Below are 21,682 nucleotides of genomic sequence, written 5' to 3'. Positions count from 1 at the left end.
AAGAATTTAACAGTAACGATTAAAAAAGTTTAGCAAATGAAGTTTTTTTTACGCGGATTTCGAAATTTATGCGGATTTTTTAAGCGGATTTCTGAATTTACGCGGATTTTTTTAAGCGCTACGTACCCCCACGTAGAAAAAAAACCTAGTGTATCACCAAGAATTGCACTAGTGTGATATTTTAGAGTGAACTCTGTATGTTCACTACCGTTGACAATGAAAATCTACCAACCAAAATAAAATAGTCACAGCTCTCAGGTCACAACATTGAATCACGTAGCAAATCTCCATGCTTACTGCGATGCGATGACATATTTTCCCTCATTCAGCCTGTTACCTCGATAAATCTGATTGTCATTTTGATAAATTGTTTCAGTACTAAATAGCTTTGGTAATTTGGTATGGTAAACATGAGTTTAGCGATTTTTTTTTTCAATCAGAAAATCAAGCTGATCATAAGTACGACTCGATTTTCTAGAGACTCGATTATCTGGAATTTCAGACTCGCCTTTCCGGAGTATTTTTTTGCAATTTTTTAATATCTAATTTTGAAATTTTAAATGTTTCAGTGCTACGTTCAATATAATCATTTTATCAATATTTGATGTAGATAGGAGCAGAGAGGGGTTTCAAATACTACAACAGCCCGAACAACCCCTGTGCATTGTTTTCGATCAAACTCGTTAGTTCCAATGACTATACCAAACTCATTTTCATACATTTTTTGATGACAAAAAAAAAACAAAAGGAGATAGAACAGGGCTTTTGCATGTAGGGTAGAGGAACCATATTTCGCCAACCCTATGGATCCTCTCTATATTAGTGCTTTTAAATGTTCAAAAGCAAATAAATACTACTACTCTAAAGCTTAACATCTCATGAATTGCATGAACACCGGAACGTGATTCTTTAGATGCAAAAGTTATATTTTGAAAGGACGTATGAGTTTCGGTGAAGGCTTAATTTCAAAAGGGGTTAGTTTTCTCGTAAAATTTATGTTTTTATTTCCACATAAAAGCACAGTTTCACATAATTTTTCCATATTTGAATTGTTTTGAGAATAATCAAACTCCGATAATTCAACATGGTTTTAAAAGAAATTTCAAACCATAAGGGCGACAAACGACGAAATTTTAAATTAAGTTTGGAACATGTCAATTTTTATGAAAATTCGCCTATGTGTGAGTTATTTGTGGTTCTCCAACAGCATATTCGTTGAATTGGAATTAATATAACACCTCTCATTCCTTGAAAAATCGAGAATTATTTGTATTTCCGTCATATATCAGAGGTGGGCGAAAAAGGGTTGGGTGGGCGAAATTAAGTTCTTGGTTTCGAATTTAGAGGCTTGGGCACCCATCAAGGAATGTCTATTTATCTATTTACCACGACTAGATAAGTTATTTTGGCTGTAATGCAACCCGAATGTGCAACACAATGTATAACGTGCACTATACAGTGAATACTGCACATCGTCGAAGTAGCATATTAAAATGTACCACGTTGAACTTGTTTGTCTCGAATAAAGTGGGCGGTTCTTGGGTCCGCTACATTATTTATTTTCAGACTTCATACGTTTGAAGTCATAAGTTTCATTCGAACTGTATGGATAATTGATTAGGGGAGAACCGTACAAGACGCACCAGTTGGCCCAGTTCCAGTTCGCTTTTCTCATAAAAACCCAGCTTCTGTACAGTTCTCATATGAAAAAGTGTGCCATAATGACTAAAATACTCGAAAAACTGTGCTATTGGCTGTGGCTCTGTCCAATATGTAATTATTCATAAATTTTATTTAAGCTTTTATGATTAACTGACTTGTAAATAATACACCCAACGCAAACGGGGAATATTTTATTACTTTTGGGCAATTTTTTATTACTTTTTGTGTCTTATGACTGCGCATTATACACAAAAAGTAACAAACAAAAAGTAATAAAAATTATGACGGCCACACGCTTGTATGTGTTTCTGCAGGAGAACATACAGCCAAGCACCGCAATGCATGTGTTGGCAAGACTTCACTCGCTGCATTTGTATTGATGCAACGATCTGGTTCATTTTTGTCTCCCTTCATCCACACATAATCAGAATCTCAACCGTCAACCTTCAAATGTCCAATTAGAAACACTTTCGTTTCGTCCCCTAGTGTTTACTTGAAATGGAAATATGTAATACTGTCTGACCAGAGTTGCCGAAGTTGCGAATATTGTTCTGAATGGGCACGAGTTTTGTATATTCAAACAGGTCCAAATGAGTTTCCATGAACCAATGATTATGTGCTGTAAATAGCTTGCAAGAAAGCGAATGTTTTTATTTTTCTCTGACGCAGACAGATCGTGATGTCATTTTAGGGCGCATTTCAAGTCTTTGAAATCATCAACGTTTGCATACTCTATGACGGGGAAAATGTTGCTTGGCAGCTCTTGTCATATTTTTTCGCTACTCCGTATGCATACAACGAGCGAACTAATACACGCCCACCGGATGAATTGGAGATTGAAAAAACTTGTAACATGTGCAACTTATGCGACGGTGTGTGATTTTTTTTGACTTGAGGTGGAAAGGGAGCATTTTTCGGCAGAAAAAAACGTTGCATGTGGTTGAAACGACCATTATTAGATAGTCGTACTCTCATAACACGTGCTAAATATATGACAGTATGTGTTGTTACTTGACTGGGGAAGAATTTTATTGCTTTTTTAGTAATGTATTTGTTACCTAAAAGGTAATTTTGCGCTATTGCTTCCAAAGTAATAAGGAAAAGTTTTGCGTGTACAAAAAACTATGGTTCCCCTAACCTTTACACTTTTTGAATTTATAATACTAAGAGTATTTCAATTTATTTCACTAGCTTTCCTTCACTTTTACCTAAAAACGATCAACATAAAAATTTGGACAGAATGCACTATGAAGAGCAAGCAGGAGATTGCTTGACAACTTAGAGCATGCTCCATTATTTTTGATTTTACTTTCGAGACTTCAAGCGCTTCTCACTTCGCGTCCTGACTTCTGCTAGTGGCATATTAGCCTTCTGCTTTGGAGCATACTGACCTTTGTTGTGGTGCGTTTTGGTCACGGGCTTGTTTGGCGGTAATGGTAATTTTTACCAAAAAAAGACATTGAAATCGAGTAATTCAGAATAAACTTCGTCATAAATATACAATAAATAGATCCTACAATCATCCTACACGTTCAATGTCCCTTTGAAATGATTTGAAGCGCTGTAAATCGCGCAAATGCTTAACTGGTGCGTTTTGTACAATCCTCCCCTATCTGTTGCTAAAGTTAGATGCACCTTACAATTGGTCTCAGCTTTCTAGTTACTGTGGTGATTCTAGTGGCGGTTACAACGCAGTGATGAGGAAGGCCCATTTACATAGTGATGAAAGTTTCATCAAATTTAAGTCAGTGGATCAAAAGTTTTCGACGATAGAACGTGAAAGACGTGAGAAAATTCCGCCCACTCACGTTAAAAATTCTACGTGGTCAGGTGCAAAAATTGCGAAGTACCTCAAATTCCCCAAATCAACCGTAAACAGCGTGCTGAAACAACTCAATGAAACTCTAACGCTGGATCGCGATAATTACAGCAATCGCAGAAGTGGAACGATTGACAAGCAGCTATGATTGAATGTCCGCAGAGCAGGTAGGACGAACCCTGGGAACACCCTGCGCGATTTGGCTAGGAATTTCTCGGTACCGTACAGCACTGTTCGACATTCCAACGCCGCGCTAGGATGCTGTATGTGTAGGTCTGGAACAAAATTCGAAGACTGCATTTTAATGGACGATGAGACATATGTAAAAATGCATTTGGCGCAGCTCCAAAAATTCTCTACGTCCAAGCGCAAGCGCTGACACTAAAGCCGGCAAGTCATAGATTAGTACAAGGGGAATTGAATTGATATCAAACGAAAAACCTAAATTAATCCACCTAGCGGTCAGACCCAGCCTTTCTCATTCAATTTTTTATTTGTAAAAACAGATTTACATGAACGCTTCAATCCAATAAATGTATATTCACTCTTTAGGTTCTAAAATATTGATGTTGTAATCTATACATATAAAAATACAGTCCGGTCTGTCTGTCTGTCTGATCCGTATAGGCTCGTAAACTACCGAACCGATCGACGTGAAAATTTGTATGTAGGGGTTTTTGGTGCCGATAAAGGTTCCTATGATAGTTTGAGACCCCTCCCTCTTATGGAAGGGAGGGGTCCCATACAAATGAAACATAAATTTCTGCACAACTCAAGAACAAACCAAGCAAATGAAACCGAATTTGGCATGTGGATGTTTTAAGGGGTAACTAATATGTCCATAATAGTTAAATGAAACACAAATTTGTGCACATCTCGAGAACTAATCAACCAAATGGAACAAAATTTGGCAGGTAAATGTTTTTAGTGGTAACAAATATGTACATAATGGTTTGACACCCGAATCCCTCTTCTATAAGGGAGGGGTCCCATAAAAATGAAACACAAATTTCGCACAGTTCAAGAACCAATCAAGAAAATACAACCAAATTTGGTATGTGAATGTTTTTAGAGGTAACAAATTTGTCCATAATGGTTCGACGCCCCTCCCTCTTCTGGAAGTACATGTTCCTTCACAAATTTCTGCACATCTCGCGAATTAATCAACTAAATGGAACCATATTGGCAGGTGAATGTTTTTAGTGGTAACAAATATGTTCCATAATCGACCTCAGACAACATTTTGGATTGTAAGATGGCAACTTCCGGTTTCTGGAAAACAGCCAAAAATGGCCGATTTCCACCCAATATAATAATATCCGGATCAAGAATAACACACAGGAGCTAAAATCGACCACAGATAGCATTTTAAATTCTAAGATGGCGACTTCCGGTTTCTGAAAACAGCTGAAAATGACCAAATACCACCCAATATGAGTTTTTCTTCAACCAGTATGCCGTTCAAAATCCAGAAATTGTCTCCAAATGCCAGTATGAAATCCAAAATGGCGACTTCCGGTGTCGGAAAAACATCGCAAACGACCAAATGCCACTCAATATGGGTATTTCCGGAACCGTAAGGATGCACTGGAGCCACAAATCGACTTCAGACAACATTTTGAATTGTAAGATGGCAACTTCCGGTTTCTGGAAAACAACCTGAAATCGACGATTTCCATTAAATATGAGTATTTCTGGAACCAGAAAGATGCACAGAAGCTAAAAATTGATCACAGACACAGTCTGGCAAACAGCCGGAAATGACCAAATACCATTCAATATGAATGTTTTCGGAACCAGAATTACGCCCAGATGACAGAAATTGATTTCACAGGCAGTTTTAAAGTCCAAAATGACGACTTTCGGCTTCTGAAAAACAGTCCAAAGTGACCAAATATCACCCAATATGAGTTTTTCTTTAACCAGTATTCTAAATACCATTTTAAAATACAAGATGGCGACTACCGGTTTGTGAAAAACAGCCTAAAATCAAAGCAGGATAGTTTTAAATAGTCTTTGAATTTCTTTTCTTTCCATAACTTTTGAGCCACATATCAAATTGTTATGAAGTTTGTTATTTGTGAGTTTGAGAGATGACTCGTTCGTATGACACTAGTAATGTTCAAATAAGTCATGCACTCTTTGAGATAACAGACTTTCGTTGTATTGTTAACAATTTAATACATAACAGTTGCTTGAGTTCGATTATAATCAAATGAAACGGGAACGTATAGGGCAGCCAAACTTTGAAACCACGTGTTCAATCACAATTCATCAGTCAAAAAGTTCTCATAATGCACAAAAAACCTTCACTTTTGACCTCCTCTTGCTTTAAAGGTAAACTCTCTCTCTATTTCCAATACGGCTATAACTCCTCCTTTGTAAAAGAAACTCGTAAGCCAAGCTTGGTGAAATTCGGTTTTGGCCCTCAAGAGTTACATACATACATATAAAACTTGTTATTTGTGAAAATTGATCAGATCAATTGAACATGAACGAAGTAGGGGGCTCGAAGTAAGTTTCTCGAGATACCTATAACTCAGTGACGGAATCTTGAGAGGAATCGTTTCGCGAAAAGTATAGGTTTTGCATGTGGAAAACCTTCTCATCGATTCCTCAAAAATTCTAATGTAGAAATCTATGTTTTTTTTTTAACTTTCTAATTCGCATACACGCATCTGTAAACGATCCTATTTACTATGACTTTTTCTATTATAACAAACATGGAACATGACCCCAACCCCAGCGACCCACCAACATAGCAGAGCGTAACGTAAAATCGCCAGTTATGCGCGTCAGACTGTTTTAATCAGACTGAACGGTGACTATCTATTTTTTGCGGTTGATCCAGTTCCTAGAAGCACACCATTCCTGACTTTTAACTGCACTACTATCAGTGGTCTGTGCCCAGATCAAAGGTTGAATTTTGTAAAACAATTTGCGCCAGTGAGCAGTGTTTTGTGCATTGACTGAATCCAGTAGCTATTTTTTCTTATCTTGACACGATGTCAATCTAAACGAAAGAGGATCGATGGTTTTTTGCCTGTATATTTTTTTTTTCCTACTACCTACCCGAGTCTTTGGTTATCAGACGTAATCAAATATTTGGTAAGGTTTATTATGTTTTCAGGCGTATAGATACCACCAGCCTATACACGAGGCGAGGTAAGTTTCTTGCCTCATCGAAGCTTACATTTATTTTTTGATAAGGCATTCCTATCACCCTCAACATTTGGGCGTGATTAGATTGGATTTAAGATTTAAGAAAAAGGTACCTCGTTCGACGCATGTTAATGTTACAATTGATTTATTTAAAAGTAGCTCTAGCTTCGTTACGTTTCAATGACGTATGAAAATTTTCAATTTAAATTCATGTGCTCGGTAAAATGGGTGTGAGCTGGTTACATTGATACGACCACCACATCAGATTAGATTATTAGTATTCAATCGTTACTTAAACTTTTCTGGCTAAAACTAATTTAGCCAAATTCAATAACTTTTTTCTTGTCATTTTCGATTACAATAGAAGAAGGTTTTTAATAAGGATAGACAAATACAGAAACCTGGACTGGGTATACCTAATCTGAACTCCACACCTTATCGGGATTTCTGTCAGGTTAAGGTCGGTTACGAGTTCGCTCGATTATTCATTTATCGGGATTTCGTCGCGAACGGGTATTAGCTAAAGTTACTTTCAATTTTATCCTAGAACAATGAAGCCTTGCCAGACATTGGAGAGTTTGTTAATGTCTTATTGGCAAAGCTTGTATCTGTTAGTGATACGCAAATATCATACACCAGAGATTTAATAATCGCCCAATTATTGAATGGACAGAGGTTTATTCTGCTAGCTGCTGATATCAGAAAAAAAGGCATCCTGTTGAATGCTGCACGTTACACCTTATCGTTTCGATTTGGCAACTGCAGACAGAGAGCAAAGTTCATTATTCAGATTTAAAATAATTATTTTTAAATTCAATCACGTTTTTAGCAGGTTTGAGTAAACTGGAAATATGCGTCATCGCTTGTTGATTGCCGACGGCAATGGGTTCAATTAGATGAGAAATGGTTTTTTTTTCAGTTGGACGATAAGGATAGTAAATAAACCAAAACGTTCTGTATTAAAGGTAGTAACCAACAACTGATCACATATTAGAGAAAAGCGACGGTTTGGGTTTAGGTAACTATGACATTAGTTGATGGATTCTTATCCCAAATTTTTAATGTACATCTACTTTTTGATCATTGGTTTATTAATTTTCACCAAATAAAATAATGTACTGGAGATCAATATAATAACCAAATTTAATATTACTTTCTATTTACAGTACAAAAATCAGCCTCACAAACTATACCGGAATTTCATATCAACCATCACGTTGTGGATCCTCTTAGAGGTTTAACAGAACCTAATCTAGGTAGGTATCCGTTAATTTCTATTAATATAATTCAAACTGAGTGTTTCCCGCGTTAAGAACCATTTTTAAGACTCATCGGTAATTTTTTAAACGGGCTCACGTATTTTAGCATGCACTACATTTAAAGCATTGCAGTTCGCAAAACTTTCGTTGTATAGAAAAACTCATCAGAGCTGAGCGGTACGCTGCCGTGAGATGACAAAGTGACGTAAAGGACATTTTCTCGAATATGGGTTTTTCATGCCAATTTGTTCATTATTCGAAGACCTATCTTTTGGTATCTTTTTTTTCGTTGCTACTGATTCGTACGTTGTAAAAAAAAAAACAAAAAAAACAAAATGACGTTGGCACCCATTTCAAGGCAAAAGTGGCGAGAAATTGATTCGTTGATCACTTGGATCACAATGTCACAATGTCATATCACGACAGTACGGCCAAGCACCATTCAATATGAGTATTTTCCGGATGATGCCCAGAGGCTTAAAATCGACCCCAGAAGTATTTTTGACATCCAATATGGCGACTTAACATTTTTTTAAAATAGCTCAAAATTGCCAGATACCATCCATTATGGGGGTAATAGAAACGAAGATGTTATGTTATGTTACGTTATGTTATATTTAAAAAACTTATCTGGCAATATATTGCCTCCAAGTACAGAAGTTGACATCTTCGCAGATTCCTTTCAGGAGCGTAGAGATTCAATTTTGCGGGAATAGCAGGCGAATCAATATTATTTGTCAGGACCATCGCAACGAAGATAATTCGTGCGTTAGATCTTTTTCTCTCCAACGACTCAATCCCATTTCTTATTTCTTACACTTAATCGATTCATTCTTTACAATTGTGTTTCAATAGAACACTTTTGAAATTAGCATTACAAATAGGTACTTTGTTCTACAGAACTAAAAATAGAAATAAAGAACTGTAGAAGAAAGAATTGTAAAACACAATAATTCCCAGATCGAAATACCTCACCAATTGTTGTAAACTTATTAAATTTAACTTCCATATTTCCAGCAGCAGCTGCGTCACCACATCAAACGAGTTTTTTGATGAACAGCACCAGCACGGGCCGTACAAACTTCACCAACAAACAGCTAACTGAACTAGAAAAGGAATTTCACTTCAACAAATATCTGACACGAGCTAGGAGAATAGAGATTGCAAATTCTTTACATTTGAACGAAACTCAGGTAAGCAGTTGCTCGTTAGAATATTAGGCGTAATTTTGATCGTCTACTCTTCATTTTCTTCCAGGTGAAAATTTGGTTCCAAAACCGCCGAATGAAGCAGAAAAAACGAATCAAAGAAGGCTTGGCGCCCAGTGACGCACAATGTCCGTCGCCGAAAGGTATCGCCAACTGTCCGACTGATGGCAGCACACTAGTGAAGACACAGAACAGCGAGAGCAATGACAACAGTCGAGAATCTGCGACTTTATAATGTCCGAGCACAACAGTAGTGGGTCCTGCTTCTTCCGTACGATCAATTACATCTTTTGTTTCAGCACTTGAATGACAAAATTAAACTTTACCACTGGTGACGGAGGTTTGGTTTCGCTCTATCCTCATCACTTGTTCATCAAGTATAGTAACTTAATTTACTACTCACGTGTAGGAGGTTATGCATTCACTTTGATAGAATTTTAGTGAACACTATCGATGTGAGGCTTGTTCCTTCATCTATTTAATCAGCTTCTCACAAAACATAAGTCAAAGATTCCGATAACACAATCTTCCATTTTCCACTATTTAAGCTGTTCAAACTAGTTCATTTTAGTATTTTACTTTTGATAAAAGAATGACAATTGCTCACTTTCTTTTATTAAATATTTTCTTCCAATTCACTGGCACAAACCATTGTTACATATAGGTTGACAAAAAAATTACTGCCAGGCCGAGCTTACTTTGATCTAGATGGCTGAGGCAATATGCGATAATGATTGGCAATAAATATTCAACTTAATTTTGCTTCGAACAATAAGGATTCGTCAATTGTACGCAGTGATATTTCAAAACTTTATTTTATGTCACTCAATGCTCAACAAAATGTGCCAAAACACCAAAGAGAAAACCCACGCATTAGTTTATTATACAGATCAATTCATAAATCCTATATGTGAAAAAAAAAATCATAAATTATATTTTTTGAACTACAACACGAAATAAGAACGTTTTGTAAGCAAACAACAACAGAGCTTTTTTAGAATTGAAATTAAAATGAGTCATGATTGTGATTGATGATTCTTTTTGAAGTTTCGACATATTTGTGATTTTTTTCACAAAATTTTGATTGTAAAACAACGGTTCCAACACCAAAGAATCAACAGTGAATGTCATAATCGCCCGATCATTTTTCCTCCTCCGTCACCAGAGGCTACTGTATATTTTATTATTTATTTAACTTACAAAACAGAAATCAAATACCAAAAATAGTTTAAAGTGTTTGCAAGAAAACGAGAATGAGAATGAGAGCAGTCAAAGCTAGACTAGGATACAAAAGAACTAAAAACTAAGTAAAAAGTAAAATCAACATCGAATGTTCCTCCTAAATTAATATAGATTGTAGTGATAATTAAAGGTAAATAAAAACTAAGCAACTGTTACGAAACATGTATATTTTAGTGTAAATTGAAATAAATTACTCTTTATATTTTCAAGCTCAAGCGTCTCTAGGATAAGTTTTTGTGTTTTTCTTTCCGAAAGCCTGAACTGTGATATAGGGGAGAACTGTACAAAACGCACCAGTTAAGCAGTAACGCAATTTACAGCGCTTCAAATCGACGCGACATAGAACGTGTAGGATGATTGTAGGATCAACATAATGTTTGTTTATGACGAAGCTTATTCTAAAATATTCGATTTTAATGTTATTTTTGATAAAAATAACCGTTGCTACGAAACAAGCTCGTGATCAAGACGCATCATAATAAAGGCCAATATACTAAAAAGCAGATGGCAAAAATCTGCACGAAAGTGAAAAGCGCTTGACATCTCAAAAGTAAAATAAAAAAAAGGAACATACCCTGAGGTGTCACGTGATCTTCTACAGCGCTTCGTTGTGCATTCTACCGAATGTGAATTTCAATCGTTTTTGAGTAAAAATTGATGAAAGTTGGTAAAATAAATTGAAATATTCATTGTATCATAAATTCCCAAAGTGTGAGAGTTACAGAAACCACAGCATGTTGTATCATTTGCAAGTTCGTTAACCATGAAGCTTATATAAAATTCATAAATGTTTACATGTTGGTAAGAGCCACAAACAATTAATTTGAAAAGTAATCGATCTAATTTTTTCTCAGTATTTGTAATTTTTTCTCATTGTTTGTAAATTTAAGGACACACGGTCCAAACTCCAATCATTCTCCTGTACTCCCACGATTCAACACAGTCCACTTAATTGAGCCAACCTTAGCGATATCGATGAAAAAGTAACTCCAGGCAATTGATAACATTTCAATTCAAATGAATATCACATTTTTATTACTTTAAACAGAAGTTTTTCGCAGAATTGTGCTTCAAAACTACAAAACAGATCACCACTTTTCCCCATCCATTCTATTCATGATAATTTTCTTCCTTTGCACCATATTTTTCAATGAAATATGACATACTTAGCATTTACAGGGAAAATGTATAAAAATCGTTCACGTGATTGTACTGAAAATTGGAAAAAAAATTAAAAAGTATTTATTTTATGTCGTTTTCGTTTTTGCGGTGTAGCTACCCCGCGGACTACACTTTGTCCTATCACTGTTTTTTTACATTTTCCGGACTATCCCGGACTACCCTTTTTCTGTCCCGGACAGTCCGCGCAAGAAATAGAGTGCAGTTTTGAAGAAACCAACACATTCACACGTATGTGTCAAAATCAAAAAAAAAAGTGTCAAAATCGGTTTGCTTTGATTATCGTTCTTCGCGTGTCAAACATCAGGTTGAATTTTTTTATTTATTTTATTTTGTTATTTTGTCATTTTTCAGTAAATTGGCGAATTTTTCGTACAGTAGCACAAATGCGATAAAAGACAATGGCGATAATGACCAAAACAAAAGTGACAGTTACCTCTGGTATTACGCACACCATTGCAACTGCTCGGAAAGTGTTTTTTTTTTTTTGAAGTAGAATACTTCTCTCAGGAAGTTCGGCTACATAGGGATGTGAAATGAAAATCTAAAACCGAAAAAAGTGAAAAATATGTCCAATTTCAAATGCTAATACATCGGTTAGTATTCGATGGATTTCCTTCGTTCTTGTAGCAATAGATTGGAAAATCTCCCCAAAAGATTCTCCCCAAAAGAAGATAATTGAAATTTTATTATTCGCACTATTGTACCATTGAAAATAGTCAAGCCTTGTCAAAACGAAAAATTCGACCTCTGATTGGTCGTTATATGATTGCTTCCCAAGCACGGTCGACAGAATCATATACCTTGCAATTGAAAACATGCTATTTGGCCTATATAAGAGCCTGTTTCAGCCGAAGCAGCTCATAATAGTTCTAGACAACGATAACAGCAGTCGTCCTTCCTTAGCAGCAGCACTAGCCCTGTGGTTGGTCACCACGTCTCAGGCCTCTGCCAGGCTGAACGCGAGCGATCGGGCGAGACTTTTGCCGTATATCAGCCGGCACTTCCTCTAATGGAAAAGTTGGATCATTTTGTTCAGAAGAATATTACTGTCGGTAATATTACAGAGCTGCGATTGCATTATACCCGATATGGAATTGAACAATTGTTCTTTTGAGGACAAATAAAACACTTACTTTGAAGAGTTAATAGCTTTGGGTACCAGTAGCAGTATAGTAGCAGCCTCAGCGGTAAGTGCAGCCGGTGTTTCCCTGAGGCCGATGTTATAAGGAAGTAAATGGAAGCGGCACGGCGAAACAGTTCGGGTGTGCTTAGACGCGCGTCATTTTTCATTGTTGATATTATTCCCCACATGAAACGACGCACTTTCGTACGATAGCGGCGGTATTAGCGGTAGATGCATTTGCCAACACTTACTCCAGTAAAGCCGTGTCTAATTTTCAATGTGAAAACACCTTTCTATTGTGTAAACGCGAAAAGCGGCGCGAACCGATTCGCCCGGCCGTAGGGTAATGTACAGCCGTAAGTAGAGCTGTGTAAAAGTATTCTACTTCTACCTTGCGGTCGTGGCTTTGAACACAACCCTCCTGTGATTTTTTCAGCTGCAAAGCGTAGTCCGGGACGGGATAGTCCTGTCGTAAAAACGAATTCGACATTAAATTGTACCATCGAATATTCGAGAGCCAAAGTTATATGATTTCCACACCACTGTTGACTGCGATAGGTGGTAAGGTAGACAACAATAACAACGCGAAGTTGCCATGGTAGCCAAACAAAACTGTGTAGTAAAATATTAGTTTTCAAAATTGGAAGTAGAAAAAGGTAAAATTGATCAATGAGGGGTTATTGTCTACCTAAAAATTCTGAATAAAAAGTATTGATCAATAGATACTGATTTGACAACACTGCATAATGTTTACGTGTCCTCAAATACAATTTTTACGAGAATCACGTATCTGTCGAAGTTAACGCTTGAATCTACGGGGTAATTCTACATATTTGTATAAAATTTATCTAACTTCATCAAAATTCGATTAAATTTTACCGAGCAAGTTTCAAAATTCCAAAAACTTATTGAATTAATTTAAATTGAGCTCAAGTTAGGGTAAATTACGCAAAACCTAGAGAACTGAATGAAGTGATTGATGAAATTACCATACCATCAATTTCATATTGATGATTCACCAGAAAAATATTTTTGACCTAATGCAACAAACCGCATTGAGATCGGTCAAGCGATGATTAAATGAGAGCAAAATTAGTTTATTTCGTGTCGTGAGCCATAATGAACAGATTTTAACGAAGTATTGTTGTTTTCGTTTGCAAAGATCTGTCATTAATAGTTTTCAGAAAAACAGCTATAGCACATTTCTAATAGAATGCGTGGAATTTATGGAGGATCAATTTCACCACCATTCAATTCATAGAACTTAAGAGAATTTCCGGACTTGTATCGTAAACTTTAAAATACTCATTTCAAATAAATTTTCGGAAAAATCAATATAAACCGAATTTCACCCCATTCCATGGTGGACAAAGTAGAAGCAGATTAATGATCTCGCGAGTATTGTATCACACAAAAACAAAAACAAAAAAAAGCTCAACACAAGAAAAGAAAAAAAATTTTTTTGACTTTAGTGCCGTTTCACCTTAACATGCTTTTTAAAATTTCATAAATTCAATTTTTTTTTATCTTTTTTACAGTTCTTTTTTTTTAATTCTTCAACTAGACAAGTTTTTGCAATCATGGAAAAAGTAGTAAGAGATAGTTTTTTTTAAATTTTCTATTTTTTTTTTAAATTGTACTAAGCAGGAACAATGTAGACAAAAGATCCTTTTTTGCAAATTTCCAAGATTTTTCAAAATTACTTTTTTTCGAAAATTTTCCACTTTCTAATTAGGGTTTGCCTTCCCGGGAGCAATTCTCCGGGAATTACCTTTTCCCGGAATTCCCGTATCCCGGGAATAGAAATATTTATTCCCGGGATTTCCGAGTTTCTCGAAAATATTCGCGAGATATAATCTGCCGTGAAACGCATATCAGTCCGACCGACGGAGAAAACTGCGATAAAAGATCTTGAATGTTTAATTCAATAAAATACGATCCGCTTGAAATATTAAAGTTTTTTCTTCTCAGATTGATGGATTTTAATGTTTTTGTTGCTTTTGTTTCAAAAAAATTCAGTTTATAACAATTACAATGGAATAAATTATAGTGGGACTGATATGCAATTATTTTGCATAACAGCGTGTAAAAGAATTGCCTTACAATCCCAGTCTTTATGACCACTGAGATTTAATTAGTTTGTTGCTGTTTATAGTTATCAAACTTGTGAATTTTGCTGGAAGAGAATCATTTTTAAAGTGTGAAAATATTGTTTAATCACGTGCAAAATATCTTCGTCAGATCTGATCCGTACTTGTTACGCATATGAAGATAGCTTTGTTGAAGATTGTCTCAGTTTGAATCTGGCTCTTTTTGATGACTTTTTATTTATTTTTCCGTGTAGTTTTACTCAACATTAACAAGGAAGAATAGAATGTTGTGGAAAAAAGCATTTGAACTTTGAATGTAAGCGTTTTTTTTATAATATTCATTGTGGGACTGGTATGCGATTACTTTTAAGATGGGACTAACTGACCTGATATTTTTTGAAAATTTTTCACATTTATTTTGTAAAGCATTGCCGATTCTAACCTCTGACGGTCATAACTCAACCCGTTTTGATAAGCGGGTGATCGTGGGTTCGAATCTTAGTAGAATCAGGCCATTTGGTTGCCAAAGGACTTTAACATGGGTTTATTCTCAGCCTCCCCACTACACACCCTTCTTTCAAGCTGAATTCTGTAGTATCCCTGCTGACTTTCATCCTAACAAAAATAAAGTCCCTCTTATAATACAACTGGTCTGAATAACGTATAATAGTTCTCTTCAGGGAATTTTGATTATGGCATGATCTTGACTGGAGGAACGATGTTCGATAAGACTCCTTCCTCTTGACAAAAAAAAAATCTACTTATAATAAAACTGACCAGAGGAGAAGCACTAAATGCCTCTTCACTAAATGCCAATTGTAATTATGACGCGGTGTTGGTAGGAGGAACGAGGTTTCGATAAGACTCCTCCCTCATGACAAAATAGGTCCTTCTTATAATAAAACTGATCACAGTAATATTTATCCTCTCCAGGGAATTGTAATTGCCGATATTGGCACGGGTTACGAGGTTTCAATAAGACTCCTTCCTCTTGATATAACAAATCCCTTTTAGAATAAACCGGGCCAGAGAGGAACGTTAGGCGTAGTCGAATTATAGGAATTATAATTTGGCGATATTGGTAGGATAGAAAGAGGCACGGTATTGTAGAGCAGTAAGCTTGAAACGGAAGGGTAAAATCTCACACACAAGCACGGAAATAATTGAAAAAAAGCGTATCATTTATTTTATTAGTAATACTGTAAACCATTTCTCATCAGAAAAAAGATGGCCCTGACTCTTACAGTCAATACTGGCACGATTTGGTGGAATTTAGTGTCACTCGATCCAAGCGAAATTTCGGGGGAGGAACGGTTATGGCATGGTGAGGATTTTATTATGACGAAGAGCTTCCTATCTGCTGGATCACCACCAAAATGCATTCCAGCAACTACTGCGAGCTTCTTAAGACGTTATGGTCCCATACTAGGAGATCATATGGAAAAACCTGTTGTATTTCAGCAAGACAACGATTCTATTCATGTTTCCCGACAAACCAAGGCCTGGTTTTTGAAAAAGACATGACCGGACTTGATTGGTGAACATGTAATTCGGATTGTAACCCTATCGAGAACCTCTGGGGTATATTGGCTGCAAGAGTTCACGCCAATGGATGCCAGTTCAACACAGTAAACGACCTTAAATCATGCTCACGCACATGCTGGCAATTAATCTCTGTAAATACTCTCCATAACCTTGTCAATTCAATGCCCAGAATAATATTTGAAGTTATTAGGAATATGGGAGGAGCTACAAACTATTAGCCAATTGATTGACTCAGAAAATTTAAGCTCTTACTACGTTGACTTAAGGTGCGTCTAAACGAATGCATCAGATTAATTTTAATTTTTCGCTCTTTTTATTCTATCAAATGGACTTTTACTAAATAAATGATGCTGTTTGTTTTAGTTTATGATAACAAATAAAAATAAGTGATGACATTCAAAATCAAAATAGTTTTGAAAGAAAAATCTATGAAAAACATGGTGCGTCTAAACGAACGCATGTCACTGTATTATATACTGCAGTTTCTAATAAAGAAATAGAAGTATTCAAGAATTCAAACACCAGCGGGGATTCAGCAAACTTAAGCAAAGTTTTACAGAAGGAAATAACTCTTTTTGGGTTTAACGAAAAATTCCCGGAAAGTCAATTCTCGGGAATGTTGCAAACCCTATTTCAAATGTTTAAAATTCATTAAATTTCCATAAGTTTTCCTTCATTATTACAGCAATCGATTGGGAATCATCTATGCAGAAATTTTGAATTGTTTACCCGAATTGTACTATTGAAAATTGTCAAGTCTTGTTGAAAAGCAGATTTCGACCTCATCCTAACACGGTCGAAAGAATATTCTACCTAGTTAACCGGTAATGTACTATTTGAGCTGCAGCGGGTAGCAGAATAGGTCATCGGTAAGTGCAGCGGCATTACGTTTACTCATTACACTTCATTCGAATTGTAAAACGCATTGAGAAAGTCAGTTGTAAATTTGACTTTGTCTCCACGTTTCAGAAATAACTGAATTTTCTTTTCCTCCAGTACTATGCAACACCCAACAGCAGCGTAATGGATGTTGCGTAACTGAGTGTGGCAGTTTCTGTTATCGCAAATGCAAACACTGTGTTACAGTGTTTCCCAGATTTCGATTGAACTTATTGGTCGCCTAAAGCTTGCTTTCCCTAGTACGGTCGACAGAATGCACTATTTGGGAGCCTGCTTTTACTCAAACCGATCAGTTCATTAGTGGCCACTAGCGCGGTCCTAACTAAGTAGTAGCGGGTAGCAGCAGCACCGGCTGTAGATAATAGCAGAGGTTGCAGTGTGGGTACCAGTGGTGGTAGTAATCGTTGCAGCGGCATTACTTCCTCATGTAAAAAACTACCTTTGTAGCGGGGTAGCGGTAACTACATTGGCCGGCACCTCCTCCAGCGAAAAGCTACCGTATATTGGCAACACACAAACGGATATATAATTTTTGACGTAGGCGTCTTACGACAACATATGTACTATGTAATTGAAAAACCAAAAACATCAAAAGCGTCACGAAAATTGTCCACTCTCAAATGCTTAAAACTCGGTCAGTTTCCAGCGGATTTCGTTCATTTTTACAGCAATCGATTGGAAAATCATCTATCCACCCGCCCAAATGCAGAAATGTGTAATATGATTATTAAAACTGTGCTATTGAAAATTGTCAAGCCATGTTGAAGCGTCAAGTCTAGTTGAAACACGGTCTACAGAATATTATACCTAGTTAACCGAGAATGCACCAATTGAGCTATATAAGAGCCTGCTTCTATCCAAACCCATCAGTTTACTAGTGGATGCCTACTGGGACGGTCTTTAGTAAGTAGCAGCGGGTAACGACAGTTTAAAACGTGATCGTCAGCTTTTTGAGTATAAAAATGCTATTTAAATACTATAGTGTGTTCGATAAAATTTTTGTATATCTTAAGGGCAACTTTTGATGTAAATAAATATTTGATCAATCCACCTAAGAGTGAGATAAAATTTTTATTTTTTTATTACTTGTCAAATCGAGGTTAAGTCTCAGTTAAGCAAAAATTATTGGTAATCTCTTGTAGAAACATTTTGCTAAAGACACTTTGGTTCTAAATCTTGAAAATCGACCACATACGAGCAAAGTTGCTGATTATCACAATCATTCATGATTCATCATCGTCGCTGCTCACTAGTGACTTGGTACTAGAGCTGCAGCCTATCGCATCATCAAGTGCGAATAACAGTGCTTACTGAACTGTTTGGGTGTATTCTATCCTTTACTTCTTCTCTTGCTATTGTATCTCACTGAGTTAACAAATTCGGCCACCCGAAAAAAAGTTACTCACCATCAATTCGACTAACAGCTGAAACGAACGAATCTAACGAAGCGAACGAAGCGTCGGGAAAGACCAATGACGTTCACAAAGGAAAAAAAAACACCGTTGATTTTGGTAAGAATAGATTCGTACAAGACCCAAACAAACGTCGCCGCCTAGGGTGGACAAGCGAATTCTCTGTTTATCGAATAGGGTGTTCGATACATCTGAGAAGGGATGTATTCTTGACAAAATAAATTTTGCGGAATATAGTTTAAGGAATTAGTTTAGATGTTCACACGTATTGTTCGAGATGTTTGAAAAGGAAAAAATGACATTCTTTCAATGTATGTTTTTATTCTTATGTTTCTTGAAGTCAACTGATTATTGGTTTCTGAAATATAAAATGAATTTAACAAAACTGAAAGCATCGATAAGGCACCTATATTCTATTGCCCCTGTAGCAGCAGCTTTTTCCTCCACAACATCCTTCATCTTTGTTTTTAACGCGCGGCAGTTCATCACTGCTAGACTCTCCCTATTACGCAGCACTGTTGGCTGAAGAAAGCTAATCGCTTCGGTTCACCCAAAAAAAAAGATCCGAAGAATATGACTGATGCAAATCGTACGAACGGTGCGAACGATGCAAATGAAGTGAATGATGCGAATCATCTGAATATTCTAAGTGATGAGATTACAGCGGAAAAAAAAGTAGGAGGGTGGTATTCAAGACACGACCGCATGAGGTTGACTACCGTATTCTTATAAAAAAAAATTAACACCAACAAAAAGATGCATATTTGCAAGGTTTTATCCGCTGGCAGCAGCATTTTGTAATAAAACAGAAAATTCAATTAGCCGCTTCTGTAACAAAATTTCGAGGCACCAAAAGGGGCCAGGTGCCGAATATATCCATGTTTTTGGTCAGTCCGTCCAGAATTCTTTCAAGATAGCGTCCGTATGTAGCCGGTACGGTTTAGTAATGAAACTGATGGGGTGAAATGTTCGAACGGTACGTTTTATACCAAGGCTTCGTCAGATAAATAAAAAAAGGAGGGACTACATAGGTGATGGAATGGTAAGAAAAAATTTTTCTTGAAAGCTGCGCCGGCCGCTGTCGTAATATTAACACCAACACAAACATGCATTTTTGCAAGGTTTTGTGCTAGCAGCAGCATTTGGTAAAACAGAAAATTCAATTAGCTGCTTCTGTACCAAAATTTCGAGGCACCAAAAGGTGCCAGTTGCCGATTATATTGTTGTTTTCTGGTTAGTCCGTTCAGAATTCCAGCCATTTAAGTGTTTTGCAGTAGCCATTTACTACTAAAGCCACCAGCATAACGGGTGAAACCGGCACGAGATGACCGGTACTATTTTGTCTTTCCTCCTTTCAGCTGCTAACACCTAGCGCTGTCGTGAAATTAACATCAACATAAACATGCATTTTTGGAAGGTTTTTTTCTGCTAACAGCAGCAATTGTAAAACATAAGATTCAACTAACCGCTTCTATTTTAAAACTGCGAGGCACCAAAAGGTGCCAGTTGCCGATTTCTTGTTTACTGGTTTCCGTCCAGAATTCCAGCCATTTTAGTATTTTGCAGTAGCCACCAGCATCACGGGTCAAACCGGCACGAGATGACCGTTACTATTTTGTTTTTCCTCCTTTTAGCTGCTAACACCGAGCATCCGTATGTATCCGGTACGGTTAAGTAGTGAAACTGATGGGGTGAAATGTTCGAACGATACGTTTTATACCAAGGCTTCGTCAGATAATTAGAAAGAAGGCGGGGCTACATAGATGATGGAATGTTAGAGACAAATGTTTCTTGAAAGCTGCGCCGGCCGCTGTCGTAATATTAACACCAACACAAACATGCATTTTTGCAAGGTTTTTTCCGCAAGCAGCAGCATTTGGTAAAACAGAAAATTCAATTAGCCGCTTCTGTACCAAAATTTCGAGGCAACAAAAGGTGCCAGTTGCCGGTTATAGTTTCCTGGTTAGTCCGTCCAGAATTCCAGCCATTTAAGTGTTTTGCAGTAGCCATTTACTACTAAAGCCACCAGCATTACGGGTGAAACCGGCACGAGATGACCGGTACTATTTTGTATTTCCTCCTTTCAGCTGCTATCACCTAGCGTCCGCATGTCACTGGTGCGGTTTTGGAATCAGAATTATGGGGCGCCGGCCGCTGTCGTAATATTAACACCAACAAAAAAATGCATATTTGCAAGGTTTTTTCCGCTAGCAGCAGCATAAACATCGGAAACAGAAAGTGACAACAACAATAACAACAAAGTCAGATCGATTATATCCGTTAGTGTCACCTGTGCTTGGGAAGAGAGGTAGTGATTGGCTGCGCGGTATGATTTAGACAATCGATATAATTACCAATTTTTCAATAGTGTATCTCAAACAAAAGTTTGTTTTTGTTACATAAATTTAACCGTAAAAGAATTTCTGATCGATTGATGCCAAAACCTCGAAAACCTGATTATAGATGACTGCAAAATAAGCGCTCAAAACCTGACCACTTTTCTCTGGTTTTCCCTGGTTGAATTACTAGATTTTCAAATTCAGGGGCCTAACTTCGATATAGACGTTAGTCAACGTCAAAAACCTCTGTCTTCCCTATTGATCTGATCGGGTCCGAAGCGAAGATGGTGCGAAGAGAAAAAAAACTTCTCATACGTGAGTCACTCACCATGGCACGGGACAATCAACGCGTTCGTTTCATTTATGAGTGCATGCTTTGTTGCCACTAGCCAACCTATACATTAGAGAAATGACAAGACACTCACCGTTAAGGCAACTGTCAACATCAAAACGGACAACGGCAATGCAAAATTATACAGATCGCCCGTTTTGATGTTGACAGCTGCCTTAACGGTGAGTGTCTCGGCGTCTCTCTGGTGTATAGGCTGACTAGTTGCCACTGAACTGAGTAGGGGAACAACGGGCAACACGGACAGGGCGGGCAAGATGGACCGTTACTCATTTCTATATACACTATTGAAAGTAACACCAATCATTTATGCCAGTTACATACTAACAGGATTCTGGGAGTTTCGGGATATTATGTAGATTGAAACAATGGTTAGTTATTTGAGAAATA

General features: G+C 37.0%; 1 protein-coding gene across 2 annotated transcripts in view; it reads left to right on the top strand.

The window, feature by feature from the left end:
- The window catches only part of LOC129725868 (homeotic protein labial-like), a 51,475-nt gene extending 40,969 nt beyond the window's left edge, over nucleotides 1-10,506 (top strand). Inside the window, exons 2-4 of one of the 2 annotated variants that reach the window (XM_055682211.1) lie at nucleotides 7,810-7,899; nucleotides 8,923-9,095; nucleotides 9,160-10,506. In XM_055682211.1, coding sequence (XP_055538186.1) covers nucleotides 7,810-7,899; nucleotides 8,923-9,095; nucleotides 9,160-9,345 — 449 coding nt within the window. In that variant the 3' untranslated portion in view covers nucleotides 9,346-10,506. Of the gene's footprint in view, nucleotides 1-7,809; nucleotides 7,900-8,919; nucleotides 9,096-9,159 lie in introns of both variants that reach the window. The other variant, XM_055682210.1, reaches the window with a different exon arrangement.
- The last annotated feature ends 11,176 nt before the right edge of the window (nucleotides 10,507-21,682 follow it).

The sequence above is a fragment of the Wyeomyia smithii genome, chromosome 2 (assembly GCF_029784165.1).
Source record: "Wyeomyia smithii strain HCP4-BCI-WySm-NY-G18 chromosome 2, ASM2978416v1, whole genome shotgun sequence".
Lineage (NCBI taxonomy): Eukaryota > Metazoa > Arthropoda > Insecta > Diptera > Culicidae > Wyeomyia > Wyeomyia smithii.
Note: the sequence above shows the minus strand (reverse complement) of the source record. Positions and strands in the feature narration are given on the sequence as shown.